Genomic DNA, 19,428 nt, shown 5'->3' with positions numbered 1-19,428 from the left:
TAAAACAAACGATCCCCCCCCCCCAAAAAAAAGGTGTGGCCCCATTGCAAAGTGCTTTGGAGTCCACCCCCGGACCCGAGGGGCTTCTTTGATGAAGTCTGGGCAACACAGGACAAAATGATCTCCACAGTCCAGCTCTGACGCTCTTAAATCAATTTTACTTAAATCGGTGGTTTCAAGGTTTCGGACACAGGATGCCCCTGGAGGATGAAGGAAGCTGGGAAGGTCCTGCAGGGGTTCTGGGGGCTCTCCAAGTGGGGTTTCCAGGACCCTCGGGCGCTCGCCCAACAGTCCGACGGCGTGAGGCCTCCGCAGGGGCCGCCGCCTCTCGCCAGGCCGGGGTGTTTCCAGCGGCGACGCCTGGCACTTCCTCGTTCCCGCGCGCCCCAGGCTCAGCTCACAACGCCCAGCGCCGGCGCTCCTGCGGCGGGAGGGGGCCAGAGGGGAGATGTCGCAACCGCCTCCCTCCCTCTTTCCCCGCCTTGGCGCTCAGTCGCCTCCCAGATGAGCGCGCTAGCAGACGGCTGCGGGCCGCCGGGCGCAGGGCATGTCCCCTGAGTGCGCGCAGGCGGCGGGCACTGGGTCCCCGCGCAGCCTGGAGCGGGCCAACCGCACCCGCTTCCCATTCTTCTCCGACGTCAAGGGAGACCACCGGCTGGTGCTGACCGCTGTGGAGACGGTCGTGCTGGCGCTCATCTTCGCGGTGTCGCTGTTGGGCAACGTGTGCGCCTTGGTGCTGGTGGCGCGCCGACGGCGCCGCGGCACCACCGCCTGCCTGGTGCTCAACCTTTTCTGCGCGGACCTGCTCTTCACCAGCGCCATCCCGCCCGTGCTGGCTGTGCGATGGACTGAGGCCTGGCTGCTGGGCCCGGTCGCCTGCCACCTGCTCTTCTACGTGATGAGCTTGAGCGGCAGCGTCACCATCCTCACGCTGGCGGCCGTCAGCCTGGAGCGCATGGTGTGCATCGTTCGCCTGCAGCGGGGCGTGCGGGGCCTGGGGCGGCGGGCGAGGGCCGCGCTGCTGGCGCTCATCTGGGGCTACTCGGCGCTGGCCGCGCTGCCCCTCTGCGTCTTCTTCCAAGTCGTTCCGCAGCGGCTCTCCGGTCGGGACCAGGTGAGCGCCGGGCGGTGCGCGCCCCGCCGGTGTCTGGGGCGGGCCGGCAGGCGGGGGTCCGACGGAAACGGCGACCAGGGACGATGAATAACAGTAACAACAAAACAATCACAGGCCATTTGTTGCGCTTAATAGTTGTGACACTGTGCCCGGCGCTCTGAAGTTTTAGCTCTTAAATTTCACCGCAGCGACGTAGGTCCCATAAACGCCCTCCAAAACCTTGTAAGTGGAGTCCCCCAAATGCCTGTAAAGTGCACCCTTCATTTCGAGGTCAGTGAAATAACGGAGAGCTTAGCGGCCAGTCAGATGGAATTTCGAGGGTCCGGAATGGCTAATCGCATTGCTGTATGTTGAATTCTGCTTCCTGGCAGGGTGCTACGGTACTCTTGCTATCACATCTACTTTACATATGGGGAAGCTGAGGCACACAGGGGAATGACTTGCTCAGGGTATGTCATCCTTGGTGCGAGTTGGAGTTGAGATCGTGCACGGCAGATTCAGTACAGGCTGGGTAAGTGTCCTGCTTTGCAGAGTCAGGGAGAAAGGGCATTGGAGACCCAGGGACCCCAGACCCAACACTGCCACCAGGGGTGTTGTGACTCCCCCTCCCAGGGCCTCAGCTTTTCCAACTGCAAGACAGAAGGATTACACTAGACCGCAGGACCTTGCCCTGGGAGCCTTGGGGGACAGGTGGCTTCAGAGTACCCTGGGCGCCCCAAACGTCCTGCAGGTTCCAGAGGCTGCCAGAGCTTTATTCTGAGTAGTATGCCCAGAGTTGTCATTAGGATCTCAGTGGGGGTCCACAACCTGACAAAGGTTCTGCGGACAGTTCATGACATTGGCTCGAGGGTGACTCCAGTTGCGCAGTCCAGAATCGAGGTCCAGGTCTGTCGGCGTTGCTGCCCCACTGCACTGTTGCAGTTTGATTCAGCTCATGACTCGTGGGCGCGGGCCGCGTGTAGGACAGTGGCCGCCTGTTCTGGCTGTCATGCCAGTGTGTTGGGTTTTCTACCCCTCATGGGGAGGGACAGGGAGAGGACATAGGTCTGTGCACCGTAAAGGAAGGGATGAGTCCTGCTCCGGGCTCAGCCTCTCACAGGGTCTGCCCTAAGCTGGTTTCTTCACCCCCTCCCTTTCTCTACAACTCGCTGGGTTTCTGGCCTGAGCAAAACCCGCACAAACCACAGTCCCAAAGAGAGGCCTGCACAGTGACCAGAAGGGAGTGAGAAGGTAGGAAGGCACGGGGATGAGATGTAACCGGGGGGAAGGCTTCTCACTACGGAAGTGGACAGTCCCACCAGGGGATGTCCCGCTGGGTGTATCCTCTGGAGCATGGACACAGAGATGGGCTTCTCTGGGGCTTTCTCCAGACCAGTCTGTCACACACTCCTCTTAGTGGGGTGTGGGGAGAACTCTGCATCCTGTATAAGCACTATCCTTTTTTATTTTTTGTTTTTCACACAGATGAAATCTACAAGTCTCTTTCCTAATAGTTTGTTTTTTGCATGGGATACATTGTGGGCTTTTTATTTGATTGTTTTGTTTTAAGGCCTTGAATGACTAATAGGCAGGAACCATGTCAGGCCCATGGCACTTCATCAAAGAACATGTAAGCCTGTGGCCATACCCCTCAAGTGGGGGCCAGGATAGCTGGGATCGGCTGAGTTGGTGGGGTGCCTTTGGTGTGGTGGGCCAAGGACCCTAACTTAGTGGGCAGCCCTGTCCTCCTCAACCCAGCTATACCTGAGAATCAGGGTGGATCACTTAGATGCTTCTAGAATAAATGGAAGGCCAGGCTCACCCCAGATCCACTGGATCAGCTGGAGGCTAAGGTTCTGCCTCAATCTTCGGATTTTTTTTTTTAAGTTATTCTCTCACTGAGTCACAGTGTTTCTGTATTTTCACAGATCTTGAGGGACTTCTCCCCATTTTCTTCTTACAGACAAAATGACACTCAGGAAATTAAAGATCAAATTGAATATATCTTACGGGTATCTCATGTTCCAGACATATGCCTTATGCCCTTGCCTTTTACAATTGCTTCAGGTACACTTATACTTAACTGGCAAATAGCACTAAAAAAGTGAGGTTCTTGTCCCCTCTCAGCCAAAAGCCCAGACTGTAACTGCTTGCCTACATGGACACAGGTGGTTGTTGAGCAAGAAGGCCTTCGCTCAGATGGAGGGATCCTCCTTGTTTGGTCACTGTGTAGTTGTACCTCTGGTGGAAGGTACCTCTGGTCAGAGCCCTCTCCAGCACTTCCGGGATGACCAGAGCTGTGCTGCAAAGTGCTTCCATGGAGACTCGTGTTGTGGTGGCTTTCACTCCGTCTCCTTTGGGGCTGAGCACACAGACCCCTCTTGTATTAATGCAGAAACACCTCCTTGATCATAAGAGAGGGAGAGGGATTGGACAAAACCACTGGGAGAGCACCAGAGAAGACTGGGCGCCGGGTGAGTCGGCCGCAGGAGCCCTCTTCCCTGACATTAGTAGAAGTGGGGTCAGGGAGCTTGGAATGAAAAACCAGCATGGTCCTTTCCAGCTCTCCATCCTCTTTGTCTTTGCCCCACCCGCACCCCCACCACATGCACCTGCCAGTAAGCCAAGGAACAGAAAAACTCCCCTGTCCCTCAAGGGCTGTGACCTGAGCATGTACGAAACAACTCATTTTATAGGTGAGCAAACTGAGGATGAAGGGTTGAAAAAATAAGTTGGAAAGAATAAGAAATGGGGGGGGGGTGGAGTGTGGCCATTTTAAAAAAGAGAGAAGGATCTAGGCTAGACTGAATGGAGTCTCACATTTAAAATTAGCAAAAGCTTGTTTTCTCAATCCTCTATTCCCAGCTTCCTGTCTAGATTCTGCCTGCCCCTTCCCACTTGGACACTAAATATGGAGGTTTTGGATGGGAGACACTTTCCTACCCAAACCACCGGCCGAGGAAACTAAGTAACCCCAAGCACATACTGGCTGCCTCCTCTCAAGGAGCGCTGGCCAGGGAAACAGTACGTCTCAGAGCTTTCTGCTATTCTGAGCACCCCTCCTCCTCCCCAAAACAGGAACATGAGTACCTTTGTCCATTTGGGCAGCGGGTGCCCACAATCCAGGGTGACCAGGCTCTCTAACCCTTCCCTGAAGGGATGATGAAATAATAGGCATGCTGAAAACGCTAGATAATTCGGTATTAGGAGCGTGTGTGCGCTTTGGAGTCCGACGTTCTGAGTCTGAATTCCAATTTCAGCCCTTTAGGAGCTGTGTGCCAGAGGCAAGTGGTCCCACGTCTCTATACCTTCCTTTTCCCCATTTGCAGAATGGGCGTGATAACAGTCTAACATAGGATTGCCATGGGGACTAATGTTCGGTAAATGGGCCACCACCTGGCACATACACAGTTAAGCACTCAAGAATTGCCAGCTATTATTAGTTTCCTTATCTTTGGTTATAAATATTTCAAACATTCTTCAAATAGTGTAATTCTTCTGATTGCAGTAAGATAATAGGCTGCCGTTTTAAGGGGGTGGGCACAGCCTGGCAACACAGACATCTCAGCCAGGTCACCTCAGCCTGGTCCAGTGGGATTCCTGCCTGTGTATGCTGTGGCCCCGGCAGGGCGCCGGCCTCAATGGCAGGTTGGGGGGGGGGGCGTGCACCCCAGCCAGAATGTGCTGCCCATTCATTGTACAAACATTTACTGAGCACCCGTGCCCCCTGCCCTCATCATGAGTCATGTGACCGAGACACTGTCCTGTTCCAGGAGGTGCAGGTAATGAGAATGCAGACGGTCTCGGATCCTGGCACAGTTTGGTTCTCACAGAAATCCTACAAACAGGTGTTTGTTCATCCTCCGGAGGGGAAAATGCCTAAAGTCCCAGAGCAGGCAAGGGATGGAACCAGAATTTAGCCTGGCTCTGTGTCCCTCCTCCACCTCCCCCCACCCCACTCCTGTGCCATTTCCTGCAAGTTCACATTTCCTTGGGAGCCCTTGGTCCTAACGCTCTGCCCTGCCCCATTTTAACACCAGGCCAATCAGGTCACGGTGTCTCTGCTGAGTGCAAACTAGCTGAGGAGATCAACGCAATTTGCTTGCCTTTGTTAGTAGTAGAGGATCCTTTAAGATATAAGAAAGTTCATCTCGTGCACTGATATATTCTTTCTTTTCTGGCTGGGAAGTGGAGAGACAAGGAGATATCCACTAGGATTCCCAGTTCCTTCAAGTGATCTCGAAGTCTCCCATTTTGTTTGAAGAGGTGGAATAGGGAGAATGATTTACAAAGGGCTCCTCGACGGTACTCCAAGAAGCTTCATTACAGAAGGATGATGGGGAACAGCTGGAATCAGGCGGCATCTGCAAATAAGTTAGCCAGTGTGGAGAGGGGTCAGTGTGGAGCGGTGCCTGTAGACAGATACCCCCATCCACCGGGGGTCTTCTTAGAAGAGAATGGGTGATGTCTCAGCTGCGTGTGAAGACAAAAGGCAGTTAGCCAGACAAGGACGTGGGGAACCGGAGGGACATTACAAGCAGAGGAAATAGTCCACAGGTTGGCAAGACATGGTGCCGGAAGGGTTGGTGGAGTCCAGCTGGAGAAGGGCCAACTGTGGTCCTTTAGAGAGTTTGGACTTCCAAGGTGAGAGATGGACCAGGTCCGGGAAGGGTGGGCCGGTGAGAATGAAATGCATGGGTCCACTGGGTATCTGTGAAGGCAGAAGGTAGGGAGGAGAAGGCAGAAGGCCCGTACTCAGGTTGCTGGCAGCATTGGGAATGGCTTCTCCAGGCCCCGAGTCAGTGACAGCAGGAGGTGGAGCCTTCTGGGGTGGGACATTGGAGCCTTGTCATACCTGTGAGGCATCCTTCAGAGATGTCCTCAGGACACTGGGACCTGTTTTGAAGACAGAACAAGACAGGGCTGGAAAAAGCAGCTGCAACTTGGAAATGAAGCCATGGCAATGGATGAGATTGCCAGGGAGAGGTAGAGGTTGGGATGGGGTACAAGTCACACTTAACCACATAACACCCTTGTACGTGGCTTCCTGACTTTGTCCCTTCCTGTCCTGTCCCGAGCTCCAGCCTCCCCATTCTCCTGACCGAAGCCCCATGCCTCTGGGCACAGTGAACACAACCCCTCTGGGAGGCCACTCTCCCTGGTGACTGTGCTCTCCTGTCATCCGTAGCTCTGGGCATTGCCAGCTCGCTGCCCTGTATTGAAGTTTCTTAGCCCTTCTCTCTCTCTCCTTAAGCACATCATAGCCTCCTCGAGGGCAGGGGCCTCACCTTGCCCATCCTCACTGTGGCTGCCACTGTGGCTGGAGTCAGTGAGTGATTGAACAAACCAATTAAAGGAGAGTTGTTGACTTGGCCACTCTGCTTCTGTAGCTCAGTCATAAATGGGCCTAGCACTTCTGGTTTTCAAATTTCCTGTTTAAAATCAGGACACACTTCCAAAATGTGCAGAAAAAGTACAGAGAATATTATAAGACTCATGTCTCCACCGTCCAGAGTTGACTCACTGCCACACTCCCTCTTAAGTCACAGCCTGGGTCAGAATACCTAGAATCAAAATAACGTAAGTCAGATGGATTTTCCCACAAAAACGCAATTATAATACCAAGCCAGCTCACTGACTTTGGGCCTGGCGCCTGCTGTTAAATTTCTTAATGAGAATAAACTCTGCGCGTAAACAATGGTACCATATAAAGCTTTCTAAAGAGCATATAAATGATTCAGTCCACACAGGCCAGCCACACTGTCTCTTCGGTCATGTGTGAGGTGCTGTGCAAAGTTCTTATCTCACTTCCTTATCACACTCTGGGCCTGGGGTGAGTGCTACAAATCAAAAGGTGAAAGAGCATCTTCCTCAGAGTCATGAAATTGGGATGGGTTCATTGTTTTTGTTGAAAAAGTAGCTGGTTAGGTCTGCTAAACTATCATGGTTTCATGTTTGATCATCATTTTTTTAAAAAATTAACGTTTATCGCCCTTTTTTGGCACATTCTAGAAGATTTAGAAAGAACAAAAATAACTCGAGTCCCACCTGGAAACAGACACTTAATTTTCTGGATTGTATCCTTCCAGTCTTTTTTCTATGCATATGCGTGTGTGTGTGTGTGTGTGTTTGTGTGTGCACGTGCGTAGGTGTATATCTGTTCATTCACACCTACACATTTTCTTCAACAGCACTGGGCAAAGCAGATCGTTTGAGGATCTAGTTTTTTGTCCCTGTTGAAGGGAGAACACCCAGCTCTATCATTATGTATTCTTCTACAAAATCATGTTAAGTCTGGAGAGATTTTGGCAGACATTCTGGAGAAGGCTTTTGGAAAGAGTTGGGGGCCCTTGGGCATTCTTCCCTGCTTGACTTGCCTTAGAGTTTTCTTGGTATGTCTCTGGATTTCTTTTATAACTACTTAGCTCTCATGGGAAGATATTGTATGATTAAAAAGTACTACACCTTTAAACTATTGTTTTAGGAGGGTGTTTCTAAGCCTTAGTTTTCTGCTCGGTGTAGTGGGAAAAATAGTAATATGCATTTCAATATGGATGCTACAAACATTCAATGAGGTAATGTATTTAAAGTGTTTCCTGGCATAGATAAGTGCTCAGTGAATATCAGACTTACTATTTTCTGTTAATAGGAAAAGAAGCGACTATTTGGCTGCATTTTGAATTTGACCACTCAGTTGTGATATACATGATGAAAGTTCTTTGCCTTTACTTAGTGTAGCATTCAATAAATATAGGCTGAATGAATAAATGAATGATGCTATAAGTAATACTACTACATTGGGGCGCCTGGGTGGCGCAATCAGTTAAGCGTCTGACTCTTAATTTCTGCTCAGGTCATGATATCATGGTTCATGACATCAAGCCCCGTGCTGTCAGCTCAGAGCCCGCTTGGGATTTTCTGTCTCTCCCCCTCTCTCTACTCCCCTGCTCACTCACTCTCTCTCAAAATAAACGAATAAACATTAAAAAAATACTACTACGCCATTGGTTAAGATGCCTTGTCCACCAGAGGTCAATAATGTGCTCTTTGTACACAAAATGTGCTCTTAAAAGTCTGTTCTACACGTTCAGAAGTGTTTAGGGCAACTTGCTTTCTAAAGTTCTGTTCCTACAGTCAAGCATGCATGAGGAGTTTGTTTGGGAGGAGAGACAGACAAACAGACAGACAGGCAGACCATTGACTATCGATGGAGTGGATTATTCCAGCAGCTCCTAGTAACCATGTAAGAAGGTCCCTATATGCTTCAAGGTGTGTAATTACTGTCAAACGTTTGAATTCAGCCCAGCCTACTGACAGCAGCAAAGGCCACAAAGCATGCTTTTCCACCCCCTTTCCAGTGGTTTTACATCTTGAATGATGGAGAATTGTACGGGACTGTAGCGTGCTCCCCTGGAGGAGGGACACAGGAGGAAAGAGCTTCCAAGTCTGGGCACCAGTATTGTCTTGGAGTAAGCCCCAGCCTTCTCTGATGCGGCTTGACACATTTTAGACATCGTCATTCCCCTAAATGAACACTCAGCGCCTCAATGTTGTTTCTGGTGCCTTCAGCAGTCCCAGTGTGACTGCACCGGAACCTCTTGCCTGTTTTCATATGCGTGTCGCTTCCAGTCTGTGTGGCCTTTCAGGGCTCAGGTTCTCACCTGTAAAATGAAGAGAAGGCTCAAGGGCTCTTTGCAGCTCAGTTCAGGAGGGGAAAGAACACTGGGCCTGGAGTCCTGCCTGCAGCTAACTTGAGCTGTTACCTGCATGGGACCCTGACACCCAGCTGAGTCTCCTGGAGAACGGGAGTAATAATTGCGGGTATTCTGAGGGCCTGTAGGGGTGTTTGTGTGGGCAGGGGAAAGGATGCGGGGGTTTCCTGTCAACCTGGTTGTGTAATGGTGACACAACAGTGTAACAGGGTTAGGTACCCTCCTGCTGGGACTGAGCTCAAGCCAAACAAGAAGCCACCACTTAACTGACGTTTTCTTCCTTCTTGTAACCAGGAAATTCCGATTTGCACACTGAGTTGGCCCAGCATCGCTGGAGAAATCTCCTGGGATGTGTCGTTTGTTACTTTGAACTTCTTGATGCCAGGATTGCTCATTGTGATCAGCTACTCCAAGATTTTACAGGTATGTGTGCTTCAAGGGCCACAGCTGAACTGCACCGAAGCCGGGGGTATTTCAGATGGAATCTTAGCCTTTCCAGGGCGAAGTTACCTCAGAGTTCACGCTGGTCCAAGCCTGGCTCGCTGCCCAGGTCTACCCCCTCTGCAACACCAAGGAGTGAGAATGTAATATTTTTTTAAAGTTATATCTTTGTGATTGTTATTATTATTATTATTAATTTTGCTGATCACTAAAGTAATACAAAGCTCATTATAAAAAATTAAACTAAAGGGGTGTCTGAGGGGCTCAGTCAGTTAAGCATCTGACTCTTGATTTTGGCTCAGGTCATGATCTCACGGTTTGTGAGTTTGAGCCCTGCATCAGGGCTCTGCGCTGACAGTGCAGAGCCTGCTTGGAGTTCTCTCTCTCTCCCCTCTCTCTCTGCCCCTCCCCTGCTTGTGCTCTCTCTCAAAATAAATACACTTAAAAAAAATTAAAAGAAATTAAAGACATATAGAAATGTGTGATACAGAAACTAAACATCTACTCCCATTAACAGTTCAAAGTATATTTTTCAGGTTACTTTTTTTATAGATGTGCCTATATGCATATTTTTATGCCATGAGTATAATGAATGTATGTTATATATGTATGATAAACCATATAAAATGGTTGAATATCAACTACTCACCATGGGTCAACCCAATGTTTGTTTGTTTGTTTGTTTCAGATTTGAGATAACACTCTTTGCTCTGTAATTTCCTTTATCGGCTTAACACTATACTGGAATATCTTTCCATGTTTGCTCTTATATCTCTGCCTCATTCTTTTTAATGGCTTCATGGTCTTCCATCATACAGATGTGATATAATTCACTTTATGGGCTTTTGGGTTGAGTCCATTGTTACCCCATCATAGATAGCAATACGGTGATAGAGAACATACACTTTTAAAAACTTTTTATTGAAGTATAATATACATCCAGAAAAGCATCCCCAGCATGCGTGCACAGCTGACTCCTAGAAGCAGCTTCCAGAAACAGACCGAGACACAGAATATTCGCGGAAGCCCCTTCCTGGTACCTTCCCATTGCTACCCCACACTCCCAGGGAAGGTGCTTTTCAAAAGTGCGCTGAGCCAGGAAGTAATGTCTACTTTGGAGGTATGTACAGGGATGTAAAAAGGACCCTGCCAGCCTGTGTCCCACCTCCTGAGGTGGCCCATTCACATGTATGGCTCTGGCTCAGGCAAGTAGCATGTACATATATGTTTATGCTCATCTCAGAAGATTTCATGCAAAACCTTGAGTCCTCTTGAAGGTTTACAGTTGTTGAATCTTGGTTTTATTGCATGTTACAGATCATCTGGCAAACAATTTTATCGAAGCGGGGCCCTGTAGGTCCTGCTTGTTATCTGGCTACTTTTTATGGCCTTTTCTTTGTAGCTGAGGATCTAGAACCTTCTTAGCTGCTCAGAACCAGGCCAGCCTCTATCCGGGTCTGTTAATCCTGGGTCCTGTGGGAGATGGATCCCCAATCTATTCCCTAGACTGTTCCCCACCGATTGACTTGTGACCCACTTTAGTGACATCCAGCCTGGGGCTTGTTCAAGGGTATGAGGCAGATTCAGGCCTGGAGCCAAGGTCTGTAAAGCGCTTGCAGTAGGGGCCTGGCATGTGTAAATGCTATGTAAGTGTTAGCTATTATTACCTTAAAAGAAAAGAAGTGAGGGAATAAGGAAGAGAAATTTAAAATGAATCCTTTAAAAAATGATTTAACAAATACTTGTGTAGTATCTAAAATGTGTCAGGAATGAATTCATTTAATCCTAATAAGAATTACAGATGAAGAAATCAATGCAGAGAGGCTAAGTAACTTGCCCAAGATCACATAGCTCATAAGCAGTGGTATCAGGATTTGAACTCAGGCAGTCTGGCCCCAGCGTCCCAACACTTTAATTCCTCAGACATTTGTTGAGGATCTACTCTCTGCAAAGTGCTGGTGGGGAGTGGAGATTGGTCAAGAGTGAGCAGGTCACGTTTTTCTATTCAGAAGGAGCTCCAACACAGGAAGGGGAAGGGGAGACAGACAACAGGACTGCTGCTCGATGCGGTGAGCCTCTATTACACAGGACAGAGTGATGCTAGAACTCAGTGTGAAAATGCTTGGCAAACCATTGAACACTGCACGGACTTAAGAAGTGAATAAGGGGGAGAAGAGAGAAGAGGAGAGGGCTAGGAAAGGCAGACATGGAGACATAAAGGGCTCTTCCAGTAACCTGGCTTTTGAGTCTTTGTTGTGTGGCCTTTAGCAAGTTACTCACTTTCTCTGGACCTCTGCTCCCTCATCTGCAAAATGGTGATGATAACTCGGATGGTGTAGGGTTGTTGGGAGACATGTTAGGAATACTACCGGGGACCCACAGAGCCGTGCCTGCCTGTAGCGGGGGGTGAGTAGACTACATCTGTTGTTATTTGTTAGGCATGGCTGTTCCTCTGACCCTACCCTCAGAGCATGCTGGGAAAGGGTACCCCTGAGATTTTTTTGAGAGAATAAACTGCAGAGTCCAGATTTGGAGCGTGGCAAGAGCTAGGAGCCGACGCTAGGGCAGGGCGGTCACGCTCCTGAGTTCCTTGCAGGCCACGAGGGCTCCGGTCTGCCCCACTGCACTTCACCTGAGATGACTCAGCTGCCTTCTGAGGGAGGATTGACTTATTCCACGGAAAGGTTTTCCCACCCTCTTCCATCTTTTTCTCAGGCCAGGGCCCACACGGAAACATTCCGGGAGACCCCAAGAGCCCTGATGAGTTGGGGGAGGGGTCCTCATATCCATCAGCCTTTAGATTCCTGTTCATCACTTTCCGGACACTTTGATATAAACCCATGGCCAGCCTTCAGTTCCTCCCGTCACAGACCCCAAGACAGCTCCTGGGTGAAAGAGAATATCTATCATGACTCACCGTTATGAAACAGTGCTCTCAGTAGTGACTCGAAGATACCATTTAGACCCCATCACTTCCCTCATGTGTGGAGCAAAACTCAAAGCCCTCACCTTGATGCCCTGTGTGATCTGGCCCCTGCCTGCCCTCTCACACCATCTTCTCACTCTCTCTTGTGTCCACCTTGGCGGCTACTCCTCACACATGCCGACACACAGCTGCCTCAGGGCCTTTGCACCTGTGATTTCCTCTCCCGGATCTCCATTCCCCCAATTTCTGTGTGGGCCACTCCCCCACTCCATTTAGGTCTCTGCTCAGAAGGCTCTTCCCCAGAGTGCCTTCTCATCGTTCTCTAGTCCCTCATTACCCTGATATATTTCTCTTCTGTACACTTACCATGGCTGTCATATTCCATTTATGTGTATTTATTTGTAAAGCATCTGTTTTGCACACTAGAATGCAGTCTCCATGAGGGCCGAGACTTTCTTATGTTTACTGCTGTAGCTCCATGCCTAGCACAGAGCCTGGCTTATTCATTGTGGATACTCAGCAAACATTCACTGAATGAGTAAGACAAACTTTGGAACACAGTGAAACGGCCAACTCTACCTTCTCCTTTCGCACAGTGGGGAAACCACTGAACAAAAAGTCCTAAGACTAGCTTGTAGTCCAAGCTTTATTCCTGTGTGACTTTAACACAGGCAAGTCATTTAACTACTGCGGGCCTCAGTTTTGTCTGGAGGTCGACAGGCCTCAGTGGGTTGTTTAACACAGTAAAATGAGAGTGTAGATATGATAATATTTTGGACAGGCTGCTAGAATTGAATTTGAAAGCTATGTAATGTTGTGATTTTGAAAATCACGTTAATGCAAATATAAGACTTTAAAAAAGGACTTTCCACCCCACGAGCTCATACTCGTTATGATACTCATAACTCAGAGACACTGAATCAGCTTCCCAGCTGAAATTTTTCTGTTATGAGCGTAACTCTGTAAAATGAATTGACCATCAGCGTTAATCAGCTGTTTTCATAGAGACCCAACTAACAAATCATCAGAAACCATAAGACACATAACTGCATCCGCCAACCCTTTCCCACCAGGTCTACCTCTTACCTGTCGGTACTGTCTCTGCCTCAGTTTCCATCTATAGGCGTGAGAAGTGCCTCTTTGAAATCACCCCGATCTTTTATTCCTCTAAAGCAGCATCTCCCCTAAAGCACTCTCTAGGTCTCCATGGGCTGTTAGATATCAAAAAGGGGTCCGTGATCAAATGAGTTTAGGAACCACCAATGAGTCAATGTTAAATAGGTGTCTTTGCAGCAGGACGTCTGGGAGGCCTCAGGCTAATGTTCTTTGAGAGTCTCCAACCCAGGAATAGAGGAGGCAGCACCACTAAATCTGACCACAGACCCCCTTCTCCCCACAGAGCATCTCTTTGCACTGGTGCTCTATGGGTCTCCTTCGGGAAACACTGCTCTAAAGTCCCTGCCGGGGTTGCTGGCTCTGCCCTGGGCAAGGACTGGAGAGCAGGCTTCACCTGGGCGCTTCCCTTCCAAAGCTGCCTCACGTGCTCAGGGCAGTGGCCTTATCCACGGTTCTGCCTTCCCTGCTTCCTCTTTCCTCATGACTCAAGCGTGCTATACATCTCCAGTGGATTTTTCCAATCAATAGTTTCCCAGGGTAATAGTCCCCCAGTCACTCCCAAGTGATTTCAATCAGGCTGGCAATGCTAGCTTCTGGGGCTTGGTTTACATTGTCACCCAGCAACCACTGCCATGGCAAGAGGAGATGCTTCTACCCTTTCTTGTTCCCCTCCTCGTTCTCCAGGTACACACTAGGATGGGAGAGCGGGGCGGGGTGGGGCAGGGCTCCCTTCTTTCCGGCTGTATATCCAGCACCTATGAGAGTACTCGGCACAACATGGCAGGGGCTCAATAAATATTTGCCGCGTGAGAGAATGAGGGTACTGCTTGAAGTTGGAAAACTTTCATGCATCTCAGGGCTCAACTGAGAAATGAACTCTGTTTTAGCTAAGCACCAAGGTGTTAGGTAATGAACATTCAGCCCCTTCTCCATGCCTGGCCCTCATTCCCCAGGTTTGGGGCCTGCTTGCCAGTGATGGAGAAGGAGGTGGGCCCTCTAGAAAGATGGAGTCTGTTGTCTGAAGATTCTAATCTGTGTGTTGCTGATTGACCAAGCAGCACCCCAAGGAGAGCCAACCCCCAGGTCCCGAGCATGTCAGTGAGGAACCACCTCCCCCTGCACCCACCTGTCAGCACCGTGGTGTGGTGGCCTGGAGTGGCAGAGGTGTGAGATAGAGAGAAGTTTCCCTCAGGACCATCTCAAAAAGACTGTTTAAAAAGTGACTCTTTATGAAGAACTGTGGGGCAATTCCAAATCTGCTGTCCTGTATAAGTGGTTCCCATACTTCAGTCAGCAAAGATCACTCAGAGTTTGTGAGAAGTACAGCTTTCTGGGCCCACTCAGGCCCACAAAAGTGAGTATCTGACGGTGGTCCCAAGTGCTCACCTGGTGACTCTGACACAGGTGGCCATGGACCACATCCCTGGGAGCACTGTGCTCCCCCGTAGCCCCATGATGAAGAGCTCAGATGCCTCCCCAGAGGGGCACTTCTCCTCCACCTTGACCATGAGGCCTTGAGCGTGTTCCTTCACCTCTCAGAGCCTTCATCTTGCATACCCAAAGTCGGGTAATGACAGGACCTGCCCCCTAGGCTTGTTTTAAGGATTAAAGTTAATCCTCAAGTTAGCTGAGCATTTCATTTCCCCTAAAACACATGAAGCATTCTGTGCAATGACAGAGACATTTTAAAGCCCATTTAAAAGTCACCCAGTCTTGTCATCTAACGTGGGGTGGGAAGCAGCAAGGAGCCACATTGGATTATAATGAGCCCGTTTTCCTTCTCACGCCCTGAAAGTCATGGGAACCATGGGCAGAGGAAACGGTGGCATCAGTCAGTGCTAAAAACAGACCCGACCACTTATTCACTCGACCCATGAGTCAGTCCATTTCTCTGTCTGTTTGTTCATAGTCACTGTCAGGCACTTGCTAGAGCCCCAGGCCACAGAAGCCACAGGGCTGCCCGTAGAGCCTGCAGTCTGGTGGCCGAGGTAACAATGACGCTTCAGCACCTACCACATGGTCCACGTGGCAAGGGCCACGTGAATGCTGGAGACAAAGTACTGCAGGATGCCTTGTGGGAGATGAACTAGGAAGGCTTCTCAGAGTTTCTGGCATCAGAGCATGGAGTTATAGGCCAGGCAGAAGGATTTCCATTGGTGGGGATTAGCAGAGGGTAGGAAGAAACTCGTTTAAGATGAAGAGCATGGCACGGAGTGGAGCGTCTGGGTGGCTCAGTCGGTTAAGTGTCCGACTTCGTCTCCGGTCATGATCTTGCAGTTTGTGAGTTCGAGACCCGCGTCGGGCTCTGCTGACAGCTCAGAGCCTGGAGCCTGCTTCCGATTCTGTGTCTCCCTCTCTCTCTGCCCCTCCCCTGTTCATGCTCTGTCTCTCAATAATAAATAAACGTTAAAAAAAAAAAAAAAAAAAAAGAGCATGGGCCGGAGTCAGGCTGCCCAGTTTGAAGCCCAGCTTTGCAACTGCTTAGCTGGGTACTGGTGGGAAAGTTCCTCAGCTGCTCTGAGCCTCAGTTTTCTCATCTGTAAAATGGGGATCATCAAAGTACCTATGTCCCAGAATTGTTGGGAGAATGTAAAGAGATAAGCCAAGTGATATGTACAGAGCCTGGCACAAAGTCAGTGCTCAATAAATATGAATTTACATCAACATCATTCGAAAATATGTGTAAGACACGGTATGAGGGACTCCATCCTTCTTGGCAGGGCAATGTGGACAGCGTACACGATGAGGCCGCTAATGGAGTCATCCCTTATGTGTCCCCCCTGTAAGGTGACTGTCCCCTTCGGTTGGTCATGGCCTCAGGTCTCCATGTAGCTGGTGGTGCCAACAGACCCTACTGATCAGGGACTCATTCCCAAATGGCGTGCACGCCAGGCATCGTGGGCCCTTTCCAGAGCAGCTTCGCTTTCAGGCTGGCTCCTGGCAGCAGGTGGCCTGGCAGATGAGCAGCCTCCAGTCTCGGCCGCCTTCCATGGCCCCACCTCAGCGGCCTGCGGCAAGACTAGAATCCATTTCAGTTGCTCTTGTGGAAGGAGAGGAACCAGATGTGGGGGTTCAGTGCTCCCTGTCTGCCCAGACTGGCCACACCCTCACGCCATCTCCCACTGCCCTCTCTGCCACCCAACAACCTGGAGGGGAGGAGAAAGGGACAAGTGTGTGTGGACTGCCACTTAAACCAGGGCCCTCGCGCCCCCCCCCCTCCAAAAAGGCTAATAAGTAAAATATCTATCCATAGGGGCCTAGATAAATCCTGGTGCAGCCACAGTGTGGAACCTATGCGGCCACTTGCCAGATAACAAGGATGAAGTGCCTTCTGTCTGGGCTTATATGGAATGAGCACCAAGGCCTGCTGCTGAGCAGAAAGGAAGAAGGGTTAAGAGTGGGCTGCATGGCGTGGTCCCATTTGTGGGAAAAGCAACAGTGCAGACGTCTGTGTTCCCATTGCTAGGCATGTGTGTGATGGGAGAGCGTTCCCAGAAGGACAGACAGGACACTGGTCACGGGTTCCTTCCAGGGAATGACCATGGATGGTGCAGGAAGCTAGAAGCCTTGCTTATATTTTTAATTTGCTCTCCTTCAGCATCATATTGCTTGAGTTTATACCTTGAACACCACCTGCTTTTCAATTTTTTTTATTATTTAAAAAAATTTTTTTACTGTTTCAATTCTGTGTCTCCCTCTCTCTCTGCCCCTCCCCTGTTCATGCTCTGTCTCTCTCTGTCTCAAAAATAAATAAACGTTAAAAAAAAATTAAAAAAAAAAAGGGGGGCGCCTGGGTGGCTTGGTCAGTTAAGCGTCCGACTTCGGCTCAGTCATGATCTCACGGTTTGTGAGTTTGAGCCCTGCGTCGGGCTCTGTGCTGATGGCTCAGAAGCCTGGAGCCTGCTTCAGATTCTGTGTTTCCCTCTCTCTCTGCCCCTCCCCTGTTCATGCTCTGTCTCTCTCTATCTCAAAAATAAATAAACGTTAAAAAAAAATTTTTTTTAATAAAAAATAAAAAAATTTTTTTTAGTTTATTTATTTTGAGAGAGTGAGAATGAGTGGGGGAGGGCCTGGGGAGGGGGGGGAGAGACAGAATCCCAAGCAGGCTCTGCACTGTCAGCGCAGAGCCCCACGCGGGGCTCAATCTCACAAACCGCGAGATCATGACCTGAGTCGAAATCAAGAGTCAGACGCTCAACCGACTGAGCCACCCAGGTGCCCCGAACACATACTGCTTTTATACAGTTACTTACCACTTTCAAAAAAAGCAATAATAGGGGAAATGCGTGTCTTGGCCTGTTTGGGCTGCCATAACAAAATACCACAGATTGGGTGGCTTAAAAACAACAGGAGTTTATTTGTCACACTTGTGGAGGCTGGAGTTGAAGGCTAGGGTGCCAGCCCAGTCAGGTTCTGATGAGAGCCCTCTTCTGGCTGCAGACTGCCAGCTTCTTGCTGTCTTCACACGGTGGAAGGGCTGAAGGAGCTGTCTTGGACGTATCTCTTAAGGGCCCTATTCATGAAGGCTTTGTCCCCATAACCCGATGACCTCCCAAAGGCCCTGCCTCCTAATACCGTAACCTTGGGGGTTAGTTCCACCATATGAACTTAGAGGGATGCATTCAGACCACAGCAATGTGCTTCCATTCACATATTTCTTTTCTAGACCATTCAGTTCAGCCTTTCCACTCCTCTGCATCAACTCTATTTACAATACGGATGGGGGCCGTATATCCAGGGGGCCAGCCAGGGGCCCTATTCCCCAGAGCATCCTAAGTATGGGCAGTTGCGAGGCCACTGAGACCGGCCCTCTCCACACAAAGTTCCAAAGTTGCCCCAGGGCAGCAGGGACGGCAGATTCCAACTCCTAGATGCTCTGTTCCTCCTCAGCCCAAACCCCCTACATCCTGCAGTAAATTGTGGCTCTGGCTTTGTTTTGTGTTCCTGCAGATCACAAAGGCATCAAGGAAAAGGCTCACGGTGAACCTGGCTTCCTCGGAGAGCCACCATATCCGCGTGTCCCAGCAGGACTTCCGGCTCTTCCGTACCCTCTTCCTGCTCATGATCTCCTTCTTCATTATGTGGAGCCCCATCATCATCACCATCCTCCTCATCTTGATCCAGAATTTCAAGCAGGACCTGGTCATCTGGCCATCCCTCTTCTTCTGGGTGGTGGCCTTCACGTTTGCCAACTCAGCCCTGAACCCCATTCTCTATAACATGTCACTGTTTAGGAATGAATGGAGGAAAATTTTCCACTGCTTCTTCTACCCAGAAAAGGGAGCCATGTTTACAGATACATCTGTCAGAAGAAATGATCTGTCCGTTATTTCCAACTAATTAAATTTTTCTCTATAGGCAGAGTTTATCACCCTCTGGAAAGCTAGGATACGCTTTCAAAGGGAGTTTATTTCCAGGACCATCACATCACTGTAGCCTGCTTTAAGAAAATGTAACCTATGCAAATACACATTTATAGCACCAGTAAATTAAGGGGTGATCATTCAGTATGACAATTTTACCCTTCATAAAAGGATTTGTTATGGGCTCCCTTTAAATATGAACTTTTTCCAGTGTGTTTGTAATATGATTGAGTTTAATAAATTTTTATTTATAGCTGTTCAGCAATCACATCTCTTACATATAAAGCCACACCATGCTGGTTTCTGGAGTGAGTCTTGAAAGTGATCTGATACTCAGGTTTCTCCCTGAAGGTTCACTACCACTGTAGGTCCTCACCCTGGACTTGCGAGGCCTCAAGACTATTCAATAATGTCAACAAAACTTGAGGAATTTCCAAAGAAATTCAAAAAAATTAAAGTGACTTTAGTTTTTCACTTATAAGAAATGCCATGTACCTCTTTAGGGGAAGCCATGTTATGGAATCAGAGAAGAGATAGAATGACTCAAAACATTGAGAGTGAGAGCGTAAGTGATTCCCTCCATGGATCCACCTGTCAGGTGCCTCTTAAGCCCATGGTGTGGCCAGTGTTCTTGGTGCTGGGAACACAGCGGTGAACCAGACAGCCATGGCTCATGCCCTTATGGGGCTTACTTACCTTCTATTTTGGGGGAGAAGCACTAAACAGAAATCAGTAAATAATATAGCATTATAGAGTGGATTCACATCATGAAGAAAA

General features: G+C 49.3%; 1 protein-coding gene across 1 annotated transcript; it reads left to right on the top strand.

The window, feature by feature from the left end:
• Nucleotides 1-547: 547 nt before the first annotated feature.
• On the top strand, nt 548-18,914 carry FFAR4 (free fatty acid receptor 4). The gene is made up of 3 exons (XM_030334847.2): nt 548-1,114; nt 9,100-9,228; nt 18,239-18,914. Exons 1-3 carry the CDS (start codon nt 548-550, stop codon nt 18,626-18,628), a joined length of 1,086 nt encoding a protein of 361 aa, XP_030190707.1. The 3' UTR covers nt 18,629-18,914.
• The last annotated feature ends 514 nt before the right edge of the window (nt 18,915-19,428 follow it).

The sequence above is a fragment of the Lynx canadensis genome, chromosome D2, assembly GCF_007474595.2.
Source record: "Lynx canadensis isolate LIC74 chromosome D2, mLynCan4.pri.v2, whole genome shotgun sequence".
NCBI lineage: Eukaryota > Metazoa > Chordata > Mammalia > Carnivora > Felidae > Lynx > Lynx canadensis.
This window is presented reverse-complemented; position numbering and strand designations above follow the sequence as displayed.

Coding starts and splice junctions, on each gene's coding strand:
- FFAR4 (XM_030334847.2), top strand. CDS start 548: ATGTCCCCTGAGTGCGCGCAGGCGGCGGGCACTGGGTCCCCGCGCAGC. Junction 1,115..9,099: donor GGCTCTCCGGTCGGGACCAG/GTGAGCGCCGGG, acceptor TCTTGTAACCAG/GAAATTCCGATTTGCACACT. Junction 9,229..18,238: donor GCTACTCCAAGATTTTACAG/GTATGTGTGCTT, acceptor GTGTTCCTGCAG/ATCACAAAGGCATCAAGGAA.